Source organism: Parasteatoda tepidariorum, chromosome 8, assembly GCF_982258835.1.
Source record: "Parasteatoda tepidariorum strain Cologne lab strain chromosome 8, Ptep-v5.0, whole genome shotgun sequence".
Taxonomy (NCBI): domain Eukaryota; kingdom Metazoa; phylum Arthropoda; class Arachnida; order Araneae; family Theridiidae; genus Parasteatoda; species Parasteatoda tepidariorum.
In genome coordinates, this window is record NC_141762.1 from 32,015,584 (window position 1) to 32,030,465 (window position 14,882).

Sequence of the window (14,882 nt, forward strand, 5' to 3'; positions counted from 1 at the left end):
GATAAGTATCAAGTGTGCAGTCATGCTTCTCATATTCGGATGGCAGTTATGAAGGTACTGTAAGTGATGCAGTGCAAACTCAACGAAAATTAATAAGTGTACAGCCACGCTTCTCAAATTCGCATAACAATTATGAAGGTACTATGAGTGATACAGTGTGAGCTGAACGAAAATTAATAAGCGTACAGCCATGTTTCTCATATTCGGATAACAATTATGAAATAACTGTGAGTGATATAGTGAGAGTTCAACGAAAAGTAATAAGTGTACAGCCATACTTCTCATATCCGGATAACAATTATGAAATAACTGTGAGTGATACAGTGTGAGCTCAACGAAAACTAATAAGTGTACAGCCATACTTCTCATATTTGGATAACAATTATGAAATAACTGTGATTGATATAGTGAGAGCTTAACGAAAAGTAATAAGTGTACAGCCATACTTCTCATATTCGGATAACAATTATGAAATAACTGTGAATGATATAGTGAGAGCTTAACGAAAAGTAGTAAGTGCACAGCCATACTTCTCATATTCGGATAGCAGTTATGAAGGTACTGTGAGTGATGTAGTGTGAGCTCAACGGGAATATCTGAAATTCGCAGAACTGACAGTAATCGGCGTGTTGATTTAATATGGGTTTTGATAGTCCCATGAGGGTAATGCAAGTCTCACGCTGTTAACGAGATTAACAAATTTTTTAATAAACGAGGTCTTCAGACAGTAAATCAAACTTAACTATTAAGGAAATTTTAAATCCCAGAGCATTCCTGGGAGCTCTTGTATAATAGGAGAATCTGCTATAGTTCTGCAAAGCGCAGGCCCCACACTCTAGGTGAGGTTTAGGTCTGGAGATCTTGAGCATCACTACATCCTCTAAATATCTTCGGTTTCATTGTATTTCTCGGCCCACATGTGGACCATACTGTATGTGGAAGTGTATATTCATCTATAAAAAAACTGGTGAACCACCGCTTCTGTAGACAATCTTACACAGGTCTTCCAGATCTCCGCCTTTCGTTTCAAAGATGTCAGGGTGCCTCCCTGATATTCCCAAATTATAGGAGACCCTATTGAATTTGTTATGGCAACCTTTAAGTTTCAACAGGCGAAGTAAGCTTGTGTGCTTTTCACCACGTTTTCATCAATTACATACGTCTGACATATTTTATAACATTCTATGTTTTCAATTGAGATATGTTTTAATTGTTATAAAACCTTTCAGAGAACCATCATGTCAGTTATCCTGACGAAACTCTGCATAACTAACCGAATGAATGAAATAGAAATGTTCTGGTACAACAAGGCTAAAAATTTATCTGGATATAGAAAATGGTGCCTCTCAACTTTTACCAGTCGGCGCTTTAATCTGATCATTTACTGGGTGCTAGTTCTGAATCTTGTTCCGATAACAGGCGAAGTTGTAACTCTTTGGCTTAGAGACAGTTCTCAATACAAGATGAATTATCTTCAATACGAGGTTATGGCTTTTGAAATAATCAATGGAGTGTTAGCATTGTTCTACATTTTTGATGCAACTATTGGTGTAAGTTTGCATTTCTTAACATTTATCATTATTTAATGTGAATGATAATAATTATAAAGGTTGTTTTCAATAGCTTTTCGAAACATTTTATATGTTTAAATAAAACTCTTATTAATTTTAAGTTGAAATAAGATGTATCAGTAAACATGGGTACTACCTAAGAACTAAGTCTTATGATCCCAACGAGATTTTAAAAGCTGTGCCATCCGACAAATAATAAAAAACTCTTTTTTTTCGTTTTTATTTCGTGATAAAAAAAAGTTAACTGCTTATGGCCACGACATGAAAAATATTTTCAAACTTATTCGATCTATGAAATCATTTTATACCATTGGATAGGGGATAAGATTTTCTAACTCACACGTTAACAAGCGGAACTCGTAATATAATAAAACTGGTTCCTTACTCACCGCTTGACTGCCTTCATCAAAAATCTATATGGTCTCACGAAGGCCAAAGATATCTTCAAAACTGTGAGTATGGAGCTCATAAGTTAGCTCTAAGCAGTTCTACTGAGCTCTAACAGTAGATTATTTAATTATCTACAATTTACAATAGGATTTTATCTATGACCTCATATTCTTTCCATCCCATCATATGAATGGGTGAAAGCCCTCGAACTTAGACTCAATAACTTTCACAGTTGAATATCCATGACGCGGCTAGGGTCAGTCACAGCTTTAGTTTAGTGACAGGGAATTGATAAATGGATGATGAAGAGCGCCAAATCTCCTTTCATTTAGCAATAAAACTTGAATTTTAACTAAACCACTATTAAAACTTTATATTCAAATACAATGAACAATTCTTGTGACTGTTTTATTAATGATATAATAATAAGATCTTAGTAAAGTGCAATAATTAATAAGGTATTCATGTTACAATTGTGGAAAATCTCTCCATGCAATGTCTTAATGATTTAATAGATGGGCAATTATATTTAATTAAAAAAATTTTAAAAAAATGGCAAACGTCAATTTTTTAAAATAAAAATTCCTAAAAACCCTTAACTTATAATTGATTTCCGTTTTTTCTCTGACGAAATAACTTTTTTTTCCATGCTCCAATTATCCAGTTGTTCAGTTGTTTATATCTCGTGAGTGTGGTTGAATTAATTTGGATAATCCTAGGTATTCCATAACTTTGAGGCTTATTGTCTTAAATATAAATATCAAAGTAATTATCATTTTTTAACTGATAGATAAAGTTGTAAATCACTAATTTAATTTCAATCATCAGATGCTATACATTTCCCCATTTATTACTCATATTGTTCATAAATCTTTACTACAAAGTCTTATTGAAAGGACTATAACATAAAAACAAAGCTGTCAGATATAATTTTAGAACCAAATATTTAACCTAAGTTGGAGAGTAAAACCATAAAAATTCTTCAAGTGAAACACGTTCTCGGAAACTGAGATTAAAGAATTCCCGTTTCGCTTATACATTATTATTTGATATCAAAAGACTTTTTGTTTGTAAACTCCCCCATCCAATTTTTAGAACACGCAGTCTATCAGCTACTGTTTTGATCGCTAATAGCAATTTCCGATTAAGTAATTCCCTTAAAAGCAGACCCAGACTTGCTGCTCTCACTGCGTTCCCCATAATCAATCCTACTTAAACGCTTCTAAGAAAGCTGTCAGTTTTGAATAAAGAAAGGTTGCTTCAATGGGGTAAAATCGCCCAGACGAAGTCTATAGGCTACTTAATCTTTTAAATTCATCCTTCAAGTCAGTACTGTAATCCTTGAGAATGAAGTGGCTTTTACTTGTGACAGATTGAAGCGGATGGGTGGAGGCAGTTATGAATATCTGCGGAGAAAGTTTCTGCATGAAGTTCCATTTCGAATTTTCTAGATGTAAAAACTAATAAATGTTTTGTTCTTGACGTGATTTCGTTCAGCTTGTTCGTCAACATATTTAGATGTGATGAGAAATAGAGTCGATGAAAAGAATTTAAAAGTGCCGGATGAAGTTTATTAGAGATCCCCAATATCTGTAGTTGTATTCATTTAAATCATCACATTATTAAAAAAAATTAGAATAAAGTTTTATTCATCTCGAAGATTCTTACTTAAATAAAGTTAAGCTTGAATAGATAAGTATGGTTGAAAACTTTGAATGGGGACAAATTAGCTACGAGATCTCGCTATAGAGTTGAAGTGTTGTTTTATCACTTTAATACAAGAGTGACTTATTCAGAAGGTTAGCAAATATTTATTCACCATAGCTGTTCTATTTTTCATTCAGACTGTTGCCATCCAGCATACAAGAATTGATTTATAATCATCTTGCTTAATCAATTCATTATCGATTAAGAATAATACTACAGAGTAAAATATGCAAATAATTCGACTATGGCAAATTATTCGACTTCTGCCACACCCATACGTCACACCCGTTTATAGGGCGGACCTATTCATACATACATTTATTCATCCACAGATCGTAATTTTGACCTGAACCCAGAGAATAATCAATCTCCAATTCAGTACTCTCAGAGGTATAATAAGTTATGGGAACATGAAGGACTTTGTGACCCGACAGATTTAACGCGCACCAGTCACCATTTACTACAGGGGCAAATCTTCGATCGACTGTTTTCAATCTTCCATTCTTACGAACGTGAGTCCAGCTTTCTTCCAACCAGGCTATCCTGGCCCCATTTTTTTCTTGTTCATATATATATAAACAATAATAAGAACATTTTTAATTTAACCATTTGCTTTATACCATCATAGGTGGTCTACATGTTGTACCAGCAGTAAGCAAGAGGTTAAAATATATGGATTATTTAAAAACAATTACAGCATTTCAATTTAAATTTTATATTACTAATTTTTTTAAATATTCCATATAATTTTTCGAAAAAATTACATAAATATGTATATTAAATTTTTTTGTTCTTAAAAACTTAATTTTTGAAAAAAATATTTATGTTAAAAAATGATAATTGTGTGCACTGAATAAAACATATAAAATAGTTATCAACCTTTTAAGAAGAGAAAATTAGAAATAAAATTCAATCGTTCCAGCTTGAATTTGAACCACAGACATCCATTACGGAAAGCGGACAACCTAGAACATCACGAATACACATCAGCTGGAAAGTTTTTGTTGCTGAATGAAACAGTTTTTTCGAACAAAACTGATGTAAACTATTTTGTTAGAAACAGTTTTTGTTATAAACTGAAACTTTAATGGAGCATATTACACCCTACAGATCTGGTAGTTCATTCGAACTCTGTCCAAAGTTTCCAAGTATACTCCTTAATTTAAAATTTTCTTTGTTTTAATACGAGTTTTCAAGATGTTTACTTCCCTTGCTAGTGGAAGAATATAATGCAAAATGAGATTTTTCGCTGTTTTATACTTTTTTAATTGCGCAACATTAATTTATTTTACCAGTTCATTAACTTTTCAGAACTCAGAGAAAAAGTCTATAGAGCGATGTGCCTTATTTTTGCTGTAAATCCTTGAATAAATGAAATTGCAAATGACTAAATGTTTTTACTTTATTTAGATAAACTTAACTTAAAGCAAGGTAGTTAATTGTAATTCTCTCACGCATTGTGTGCAGTGAAAAGATATGCATCTGTTATTAAAAGGAAACAGATTAAATTTCAAAAGACACTTTTTTTTTTTTGACATTTGAATTTAAAAGTCAAAATGTGTGGACGGAAAGGGAAAAGTTAAATATGCCTTTAATCATAACCATTGGTATTTAGTTCTAACAAATAAATGAAAAATTGCTATTCACCTTTTTTCGGTAGAAACATAAAATAGATCATTGTCCAATAAAATTTGGAGTAACAAAGCATGTGATATTTTGGAACTTTAATCTATATTTTAAAAAAAATAATTTTGCTAAAAAATAAATTCTGAATCCAGCATTTTTTGAAAGATAGTTTAGTATTTATGCCTTAAAAAAATTCTGATACATCCAAATCAGTTTAAAAATAATTTTTAAAAAAGTAAATTTTTAAAATTTAAAATACAATTTAAAATCTCTACTAAAAATCACGAAAAATTATTCCTTTGAAAATCAGTGTTAAAATCCATTTGAAACTCTAAGAGTTACCCAGCACAGTTTTTTCCAATCCCATTAAACGCATACTTTCATTTCTCACCTTTTTATGTATTTATTTGCAGAAATCTGTAAGGTGATAGTGATCTTCAGACATTGATCTGCAGAACATTATCTATCAGTAAATGTATGTTGAAAAAAATACGATAAAAGATAATTTAAAAATTAATCGAAAATCCGAACGGTATTCATCCTTTCCTTAGTTGATTGAAATACATTTGGGTTCGTTGTTCGAGATTCTGCATAATCCATGGTAGAACTGCAACTCTCTATGACCTTTGCACTTTTTCAAAACAAATATCCTACAAAAGAATCCAGCAAATATCATACTCATTTTAGTTACATCAAACTAAAATCTAAGTTTATATTTTAGATCATTGGACTTGGCTTCCGAAATTACTTTGCCTTTCCTGGAAATATAATTGATTTTTTCATAACTTTGGGAACTTTCTGCCAGTTGATTGTTGCTGTTGTGCTCTTTACCGCTTATAGAAACATCTTTTCTATCGATATCATGTATGTAATTGTTGTTCTAGCTGTGCTGAGAGTCATAAGAATTTTTAGAGTAAGTTGTTTTTGGACAAGAATTTTATAATTTCTACGTTTAGGCTATATTTTTGTTATGAATAAATTTATTTAAACTTTGATGCACTACTATTCAGTCCTAATTTTGAGAATGTGAATACTTTGTACAGGATATAACTCAATTGTTGTTCTTACTTATGAATTTAATTTAGAATCAGAGTTCATACCAATCAGGTAGATTCATCACAAAAAGCACAATCATAATAAATTAAAATAAAACGAATAAAATAAAAAGAATTTTCCTTCCAATGTCCACCTGGAGAATGACCTAGGTCATACAGGTATCTGCAGGACAGATTTGTTGACCATTCCTTTAGGGGCACCATATCAGGTGGGTCAACGTTGCTCCCACAGTGAGAACAGATAGTACAGAGAAGGAAAGAACATCCATACCTTGCCCGGGATTCGAACCCAGAACCTTTCTGATGCAAGGGCAGTTCCCTAACCCCTGCACAGGCCGGTCGGCAAATAAAAATAATAAAGAAATAGAATGGAGCAAAAGAATAGATTAAAGAAAATTCAAAGGAACAAGAAAAAAAAGAGTGAATTTCGATCATATAGAATTTATAAAGATGGCTAAGATGACGTCACTTCATTTACTTGTGCACTAACAATCCATTATTGAGTAATCAGTTACAGATAGCAACAAATAGGAATACATACGTTACTTTGTGTTGGGAATAAGAATCGTCCAATAGGAATAACATTTTCACAATTGATTGATTTATTCCACTCGAGTGATATAGTTCAACCTTTGGCTTGGATATCTCTATACAAGTTTTGCCATTCCAATATGGTCTGCCTAATTCTCCACGCCCCTGAGACTCCTGATTCTGCCTGGTCACGTAAGATGATGCTCAATATTCACGTCACCCATTTTCATGGAAGCGCCAAAGCTCTCGCTATGGGAACCACTACTCTTTATGTTTCTCTGCATCGCCTTCATAGATTAAATTAAATTATACTAATGTATCACTAAATATAAAATATGATAATCTTATATTAATTTTTATGAGAAGGAACAATATTTATTAAGTATTCAAATTTCATAATGAAATTAGGCAGAATGAGAAAACTGTGACTTTAAAACACATTAAATAAGACTGTAATTCACATATTATTTTCAGGGGTAATTAGATCAGTGTTGGAATTTAATACCGGTACTTTTTTTAATACCACATGATCTTAATTTGGAATAATTTTGCTAACTGGGTAGTATAACTTTTTTCAAAATTTATTTATCCTAGAATAAAAAACAATTTTATTTAAAATTTACGAAGGGATGGCTCTTGCACTATCAAAAAATATCATTCTACAGGTAGATAGTCAAACAGTATTGAAATTGGCAGAAAGATATTTCCTAAGCTATCAAATAGCAGAATTCTACAGATTTTTCAGGTGTAATGATGAAAGAAAATTAACGCAAGGATATCTTTAAGGCTGCCAAATAGCAGAATTCCTTTTCTAAATAGTACAGACAAACGGTTTAACTATATTAAAATTGGCGAAAGGATATCTTTTGAACTGTCAAATAGCAGAATCCCATCATATTTCACATTTCATTTCATTCTTTCATATTTCAAATTGTTTTTCCTATTGCAGGTTCTCCTTGTTGGCATATTTCAAAATATTATGGACGAAGCGTGTTCTGTTATTTACAATGCGTATGATTTAGCCATATCATTCATTGTTGCCAATGAAGAAATCTCTAAAACTGCGCAAAAAATTGTCAATTATGGACCAAGTGCTGACTCAGCTCAGTCTACGGCTGAAAACAACATACTTCAGGTAATTATCAATAGTCTGTTTAAAGTAAGGTGGAAGATAGCCATAGTTTAGTATATTTTCAAAAAAAAATGCTACAAAATAACAATGAAAATCTTTGAACCGTAACAAATGCTATGTCTACAATTGGTCGAATAGTTCCTGAGAAATCTAATTTTGAAAAAGTCGTATTTTTGAAGTTCGATTTCTCTTTAACTAGTCGAGCGATTTCCTGAATTTTTTTTATTTTGCCATTTGCAATAACAGTCATTAAAATGATGTTTAAAGTCGTATACCTTACAATTCAAATTTTTATTGACTATTGATAAATAAGATAATAAAAATATTTGCCTAAAGTTAGATTTTGCATGGAATCGTCTTTAAATTTTTTCGATTCGCTTAAAAAGTTCTCGAAATATTTTGAAATGCGCAAAAAGTAAAATTAACATTAAGGGGTCCAAACTTAAGAGTGCTCTCCTGACCAAAGTATTAAGACCCTTATTCCCCGAATTACTGACACCCCCTATATTTTGAAGTCATAAATCCGAGTCTGTCTATAAGAAGGTATGTTTAGTTAGAGAAAGTATGTTTTTATGTCTAATTTCATAACTTAAAATATCGAAAGCACTCAAAAAATAGCATATTTGAGGTTCATTTATTTACTTATTTTTTTACCACTGTACATTGTTTTGAGTACTATAAAAAGAAATTCAATTTATGTACTGGGATATAAAAGCATTTCTGACGATTTTTAGTGTGGAGAGAAAATGAGTTTGGCACATTGAGAAAACGGCCACACACATAGGTACTCATATTATAGAGCTAAAGTTCTTGTGACGTTGGTTCTCAGCACACGATTTATCGAACGAATAAACACTGCAGGTTTGGTATTCAATCCACCTTCCTTCCTGCTGTCTGTTTATCTTTACTTTCGTTCATGTTGTAGTGAGAAGGAAGGCCAGTTAATTAAATTTTCATCTGTCAGGACTTATCAAAGGACACTTACATCAGTTTTCTGTCTATACCAAGAAATCGAGCATTTTCTATACCCCCTTTTTTCGCAATAAACCAAAGATGGCTGCAAAAAAGTTAAAACAATAATAAATAGCCACATTTTTGTATTTATTATGGTATTATTGATTTCCAAGCAACTAATTTTGAAAGATGACATTTCAGGCACGCAAATTAAATGTTTATTTTTTATTTAAAAAAATGCTTTCAAATGTTTAATTGACATTTTTTATTTTATTTCTTTTAATACACCAATGACTCCTGTTAGTCTAGGGATTTTGTTCTCTTTCGTGCAAATAGGATGCTGCAATGCATGTTACAGTAAAATAGAATCTTCTTCGGAGAAGACTGACACGACTCATTATATCCAGACTGTACAGTGCTCATCTTTCCCAAACGGTGGTTTTGGACTTATTATGTAGTGTTTTGAACTCATTGTGAATTCAAACTACAGTTGCCAACAAACAAGTAAACTCTTGATTGCCAGCAAGCATGTTAACTCTTGACTGCCAGCAAGCATGTAAACTCTTGATTGCCAGTAAGCATGTTAACTCTTGACTGCCAGTAAGCAAACTCTTGATTGCCAGTAAGCATGTTAACTCTTGATTGTCAGCAAGCATGTAAAATAAGGCTTTGATTCCGAAATGACTGATGCCCCATATAACACTTCGTTTGTTGAATTACACTGTCGTCTATATCAGTGGCTCCCAAATGTTGTTCCACGGAACCCAAGGGTTCCGAGAAAGGAGTTCAGGGGTTTATGGACTGAAAACTTTATTAGAATACGTATGACAGAAATAGTGCCGACCGGCCTGTGTAGGAGTTAGGGAACTGCCCTTGCATCAGAAAGGTTCTGAGATCGAATCCCGGGCAAAGTATGGGTGTTCTTTCCTTTTCTGTACTATCTATCCTTACTGTGGGAGCAACGTTGGCCCACCTAATGTGGTGCCCCTGAGAGAGTGGCCAACAAATCTGCCCTTCATATGCCTGTGTGATGCCCAGGTGGGTCATTCTAAAAGGTGGAAATAGTGCCGACCGGCCTGTGTAGGGGTTAGGAGCTGCCCTTGCATCAGAAAGGTTCTGTGTTCGAATCCCGGGCAAAGTATGGGTGTTCTTTCCTTCTCTGTACTATCTGTGCTTACTGTGGGAGCAACGTTGGCCCACCTAGTATGGTGCCCCTGAGAGATTGGCCAACAAATCTGCCCTTCAGATGCCTGTATGATGCCCAGGTGGGTCATTCTAAAAGGTGGGCATTGGAAAAAACAAAAAAAAAGAAATAGTTCTTTGCGTACGAAAAGAAGCTGTGAAGAGAGGTGCTCTAGAATGTTACACAACTAATTTCTAAATCCGTGATTCATAGTAAACTATATTGTTCGATGGTGGCCTGTGAAGTTGGCTTTTTGGTCAATATATACGATGATCTCAAATCAGGGTTTGGCCAAAAGGAGGTTGATCATTAGGGTTCCGTAGTCAGGAACACTTGGGAACAATTGCTCTATACCTAAACTAATATCATTTTAATTTAATAACATGGATGGAGTTTATTTTAATTCGCATTTTGTTTTCCCTGGAGAGTTGAAGAAGCATGTGCAGCATATCTTCTTTTTTTCGACTGCTATGTTTCCACTTAATATGTCAATTAGAAATTGTGAGCGTATGCCCATTTTCTCTGTATACCTATCTCCCTTTGACTAGCCCTTATAAATAAATAGTTATTAAGAATGAGCCAGTCTTTTAGTTGAGAAAATAAATTTTCTTGGACTAGTAGCACAGTAATGATCAGTTTCTATGAACAGCAAAAAATGAGTCAGTGCTGAGTCACAAAAAGCAAGGGTTTTATATTTGTTTGCTTGCTTGCTCGGTTGCTTCGTTTTGTTTGTTTGCTAGCTTGTTTTTTGTTTTCTTTGTTTGTTTATATTTTACATTTTGTTTTGCAAGTTTTACTTTTCTGGTGGCTTTGTTTGTTGTGTTGCTTTTGTTAGTTTTTTTTTATCCTAGAAAGTTTCGTCTTCCGCTGTACTGGTTCAAGAAAACAAAATTAAAAATATCAAAACCAGTTTGGTTGTCAGATAAAATTAGAAAAAGATGAGAAAAATTTATTCTAAACCATCAGAAATTCCAATTTTGTCGAGCAAGCTAGTAACGATGTTTTTAATACCGCCTTCTGAAATAACGATTCGTCGGATTTGATAATGTTCTCTTATTCACTTTCACGTATTAGTTCACTACCCAAATATTAGAATGTTTTTATTCCATTTCTTAAAATGTTTCCAAATCATATATCCCATATTTTCGTGCATTGCATTTATTTTGCATATTCCTCATGTTTCTATACAGTTTAAAACCGATTTTTCGCAAAACCTCAAAAATGCAACTTCATTTTTTTTCCTCGAACTTTCCTTAATCTAACTATAACTATTAATTCAAGCTCCCTTTGACTTTTAACTAATTAGATCCATTTAATAGAGAACAACAATTCAACCGTTAAAAAATTTAAACCAGACAATTTATTTGTCCCAAACAGCTAATTGTATTTTCTCTGCACACTTTAAAACACTAAATCAAGTTATTCAAGGGAAAAATAAAAACTTCAGAAAATGTTATTTTCAAAGGGCTTTAAAATGGAGTTTTTTTTTAACAATTTATCTCAAACAGCTTGTTATTATTGTTGCCACAAAGCAATAAAAATAATGGTTTTTATGAAGCTGGGAAATACAAATGTTTCCATAAGGAATTACATCCAGCAATTCTTGTTAGTACATTTCTTAGGATTAAAGTTGAAAAGTATTTCAGAAAAAATAATGAAATAAATGTTTGCTTCTTCCAATTTTAAAAGATCGTTATAAAATAATTGATTTTGTTAAAATATTCAGGATATGTTCTTTATGTAAAGCTATCAAAAAAGTGTTTCTGTTTACTTATTTAATATTATTTATTTATTTATAATGATATAAATGCTTGCTTCTTCCAATTTTAAAAGCTCGTTATAAAATAATTGATTTTGTTGAAATATTCAGGATAAGTTCCTTAGGCAAAACTATCAAAAAATTGTTTCTGTTTATTTATTTAATATTATTTATTTATTTATTTATTTATAATAAAATAAATGCTTGCTTCTTCCAATTTTAAAAGCTCGTTACAAAATAATTGATTTTGTTGAAATATTCAGGATATGTTCTTTAGGTAAAACTATCAAAAAAGTGTTTCTGTTCATTTATTTAATGTTATTTATTTATTTATTTATTTATTTATTTATTTATTTATTTATTTACTTATTTATTTACTTATTTATTTATTTATTATGTATTTACTTATTTATTTATAGTGAAATAGATGTTTGCTACTTCCAATTTTAAAAGCTCGTTATAAAATAATTGGTTTTGTTGAAATATTCAGGATATGTTCTTTATATATAACTATTAAAAAAATAGTGCATGGAGTCCCTCCACGCGGAAGAAGTTAAACTTCACAACCTTTAATTGTAGAAAAATTAGCAGTCGTAGAAGGATCACTAGTTCTATTCAAAGACTCTTTTTCCTGCTCCGCTCGCTTCCGTGCTCTGTAATCACGATAATATTGTGCATTTTTCCCTCGTGGATCTCTTGAACCAGTGGAAGTGCTTGTGGTTGCCTCATCGTCTCGCCCTGGAAAATGTATTTGAATTAATAATGTATGTGAATGCGTCATAATGTAATTTCAGAAGAGAAAACCTAACAATCAATTGTTATTCACAAGAGACGTACCTTGACATAACCTTAAATCCGTCGCGTTGTCCGTGGTATTGTTTTCACTCATTTTTTACATTTGTTATCCACTAAATTTGAAAAATAAAAAATACTACCCTATTAAATTATATGTGTATCAAAACAAACTAAAAAAATATTTATAGAAAAACAATACTTTTATGATTTTTATTATTTTTTATGCTAGTGAGAACCAAAACAATATGGAAATGAATGAGGGAAAACTGGATCCTACCACATGATTTCCCGGCCAATAAAAATGTAGCGTTAAACGTTTAACGCAACTTTGTTGGAAGTCGCATAAGAAGTATAACTTCAAAAAGTGTTTTTGTTCATTCATTTATTTATTTTTACGGAGAAAAAAATTTCGGGGTTCTGGAGACCGTCAGGAATTTTGACAAAAACATCTGTTTACATGTTGTAATACTTTTAGTGCAATGAGTCAATGACGGTAATGAGCATTATTTCATATTCTGATTCTTTCACACTAACTTTTAAGGAATAAATACTTTCAGTGCATCATTGCATCGTAGGTCAAAAGTCATTCAAAATCTTTGAAATCGGTCTATTTTTAGACTTTGACCATCATATTCTGCTTTTGGAATGTATGTGTGTGGTACAATGAATTACAAAAGTCTATATTTCGGTGAATACATATGAATGCGTACTTACAAAAATCACCTTTTACGGTATACATTTGGTGTGACCTTAAAATTGACCTTGTGCAAACGGAGGCAAAATATACTCTGATCTCGTAGGCAAGCGATACGATGTTTCCGGGGCAATGTTTTACGCGGAATTGAATGAAACCGCACCCTAATCAATATAGTTAATAGTTAAAAAGTTATATAAGTTTTAATTAGAAAGATCACATTCTGATTCATATGTATTTCGGCAATAGAACTCAAGCAAGTGAAGTATTGATAAAATATTTTTCTTAACAATTGATAAGAACGCATCAATTATTAACTAATAATTTAAATGTTATAAAAGATTTATGTATAATAAATACCGTTATGTACATATTATTCCTTTACCTATTTAAAACTTTTGAAACTTTTATAACAATTTTTGAGAAACCGAACTTTTAAAATACGACTTCCTTAAAATTCGATTTCTCAGAAACTATTCGACCGATTTCGCTCAGATTTTGTATTTTGCCCTTTTTGCCTTTTTGTACTTTGCCTTTTTGCCCTTACAATTCAAAAGTTTTTGGACTATTATGAAAAAAAAATAATAAAAAAAAATAAATATTCATTAAAAGTTATCTTTTGCAAGGTTCATTTATCTTTTGTATGCTTCAGTCATCATTTATCTTTGAGTAAATTAATTTTATAATTGTGTGCAAAAAATTTTCAATTCCCCTAAAAAATTCTCTAAGCGATGAAATATGCAAAAAATAAAACAAACATTAAGAAGTACAAACTATTGTGACCATATTTTCCAGATTGCGTCTATCCTCTATATTTTAAGGATCAGAAATCTAAATTCATCGGAAAATAAGGTGTGTAAGAAAGTACGTTTTTGTGTCTGATTTTGTAACTTAAAACATCGTCAGCCACTAACTAATTAATTAGCTTATTTGAGGTCGCTCCCTTGAACCTTTAAGATAGAGTCCTAGAACTTGAAGATCCTTCATTCAAATCAAAAATTATTCAGCGTGGTTCTTTTTTTGCACACTGTGTATCATAATTCCTCATGTTGGTTCATAGCAAATAAAACTTTATTTCAACAGTTGATAACTGCTGTATGTAGCCATCCGTGAATTTCCAGAAGTGTGCTAGGATTAAACCTATTGAGAGAATTTTAATGGCAGCTACAGCCATTGAATCTAATTTCTAAGGATTTTCCTTACATATAGTTGAAAAATGTACAAGAAATTATAAAAGAATTTTTATTTAATTACGGCTGCAATTATATAAGATATACTTTTTGCTACTTCTGTCTCATAAAGAAGAGCAAATAAGTATATCACTCTAAATATTACTCAAAGTAGCAGTATTTTTTTGGATCACTCAATGGTAGCAAAAGAAAAATTAAATCATTTAATTCAATACATATTAAAAGGGTATCTTTTTAAAGAGCGTTCTATCGAGTTTTCCTTCCCGTTTGAACATGTCTAAATTAAACAACGCCA

At 31.8% G+C, this 14,882-nt stretch overlaps 1 protein-coding gene across 1 annotated transcript in view; it reads left to right on the top strand.

Annotated features, from left to right (window-relative positions):
- Nucleotides 1-14,882, top strand: part of LOC107438514 (sperm-specific sodium:proton exchanger) — a 71,029-nt gene that overhangs the window by 55,582 nt on the left and 565 nt on the right. Inside the window, exons 12-14 of the mRNA XM_087149511.1 lie at nt 1,230-1,550; nt 6,016-6,207; nt 7,830-8,015. Coding sequence (XP_087005637.1) covers nt 1,230-1,550; nt 6,016-6,207; nt 7,830-8,015 — 699 coding nt within the window. The remainder of the gene's footprint in view (nt 1-1,229; nt 1,551-6,015; nt 6,208-7,829; nt 8,016-14,882) is intronic.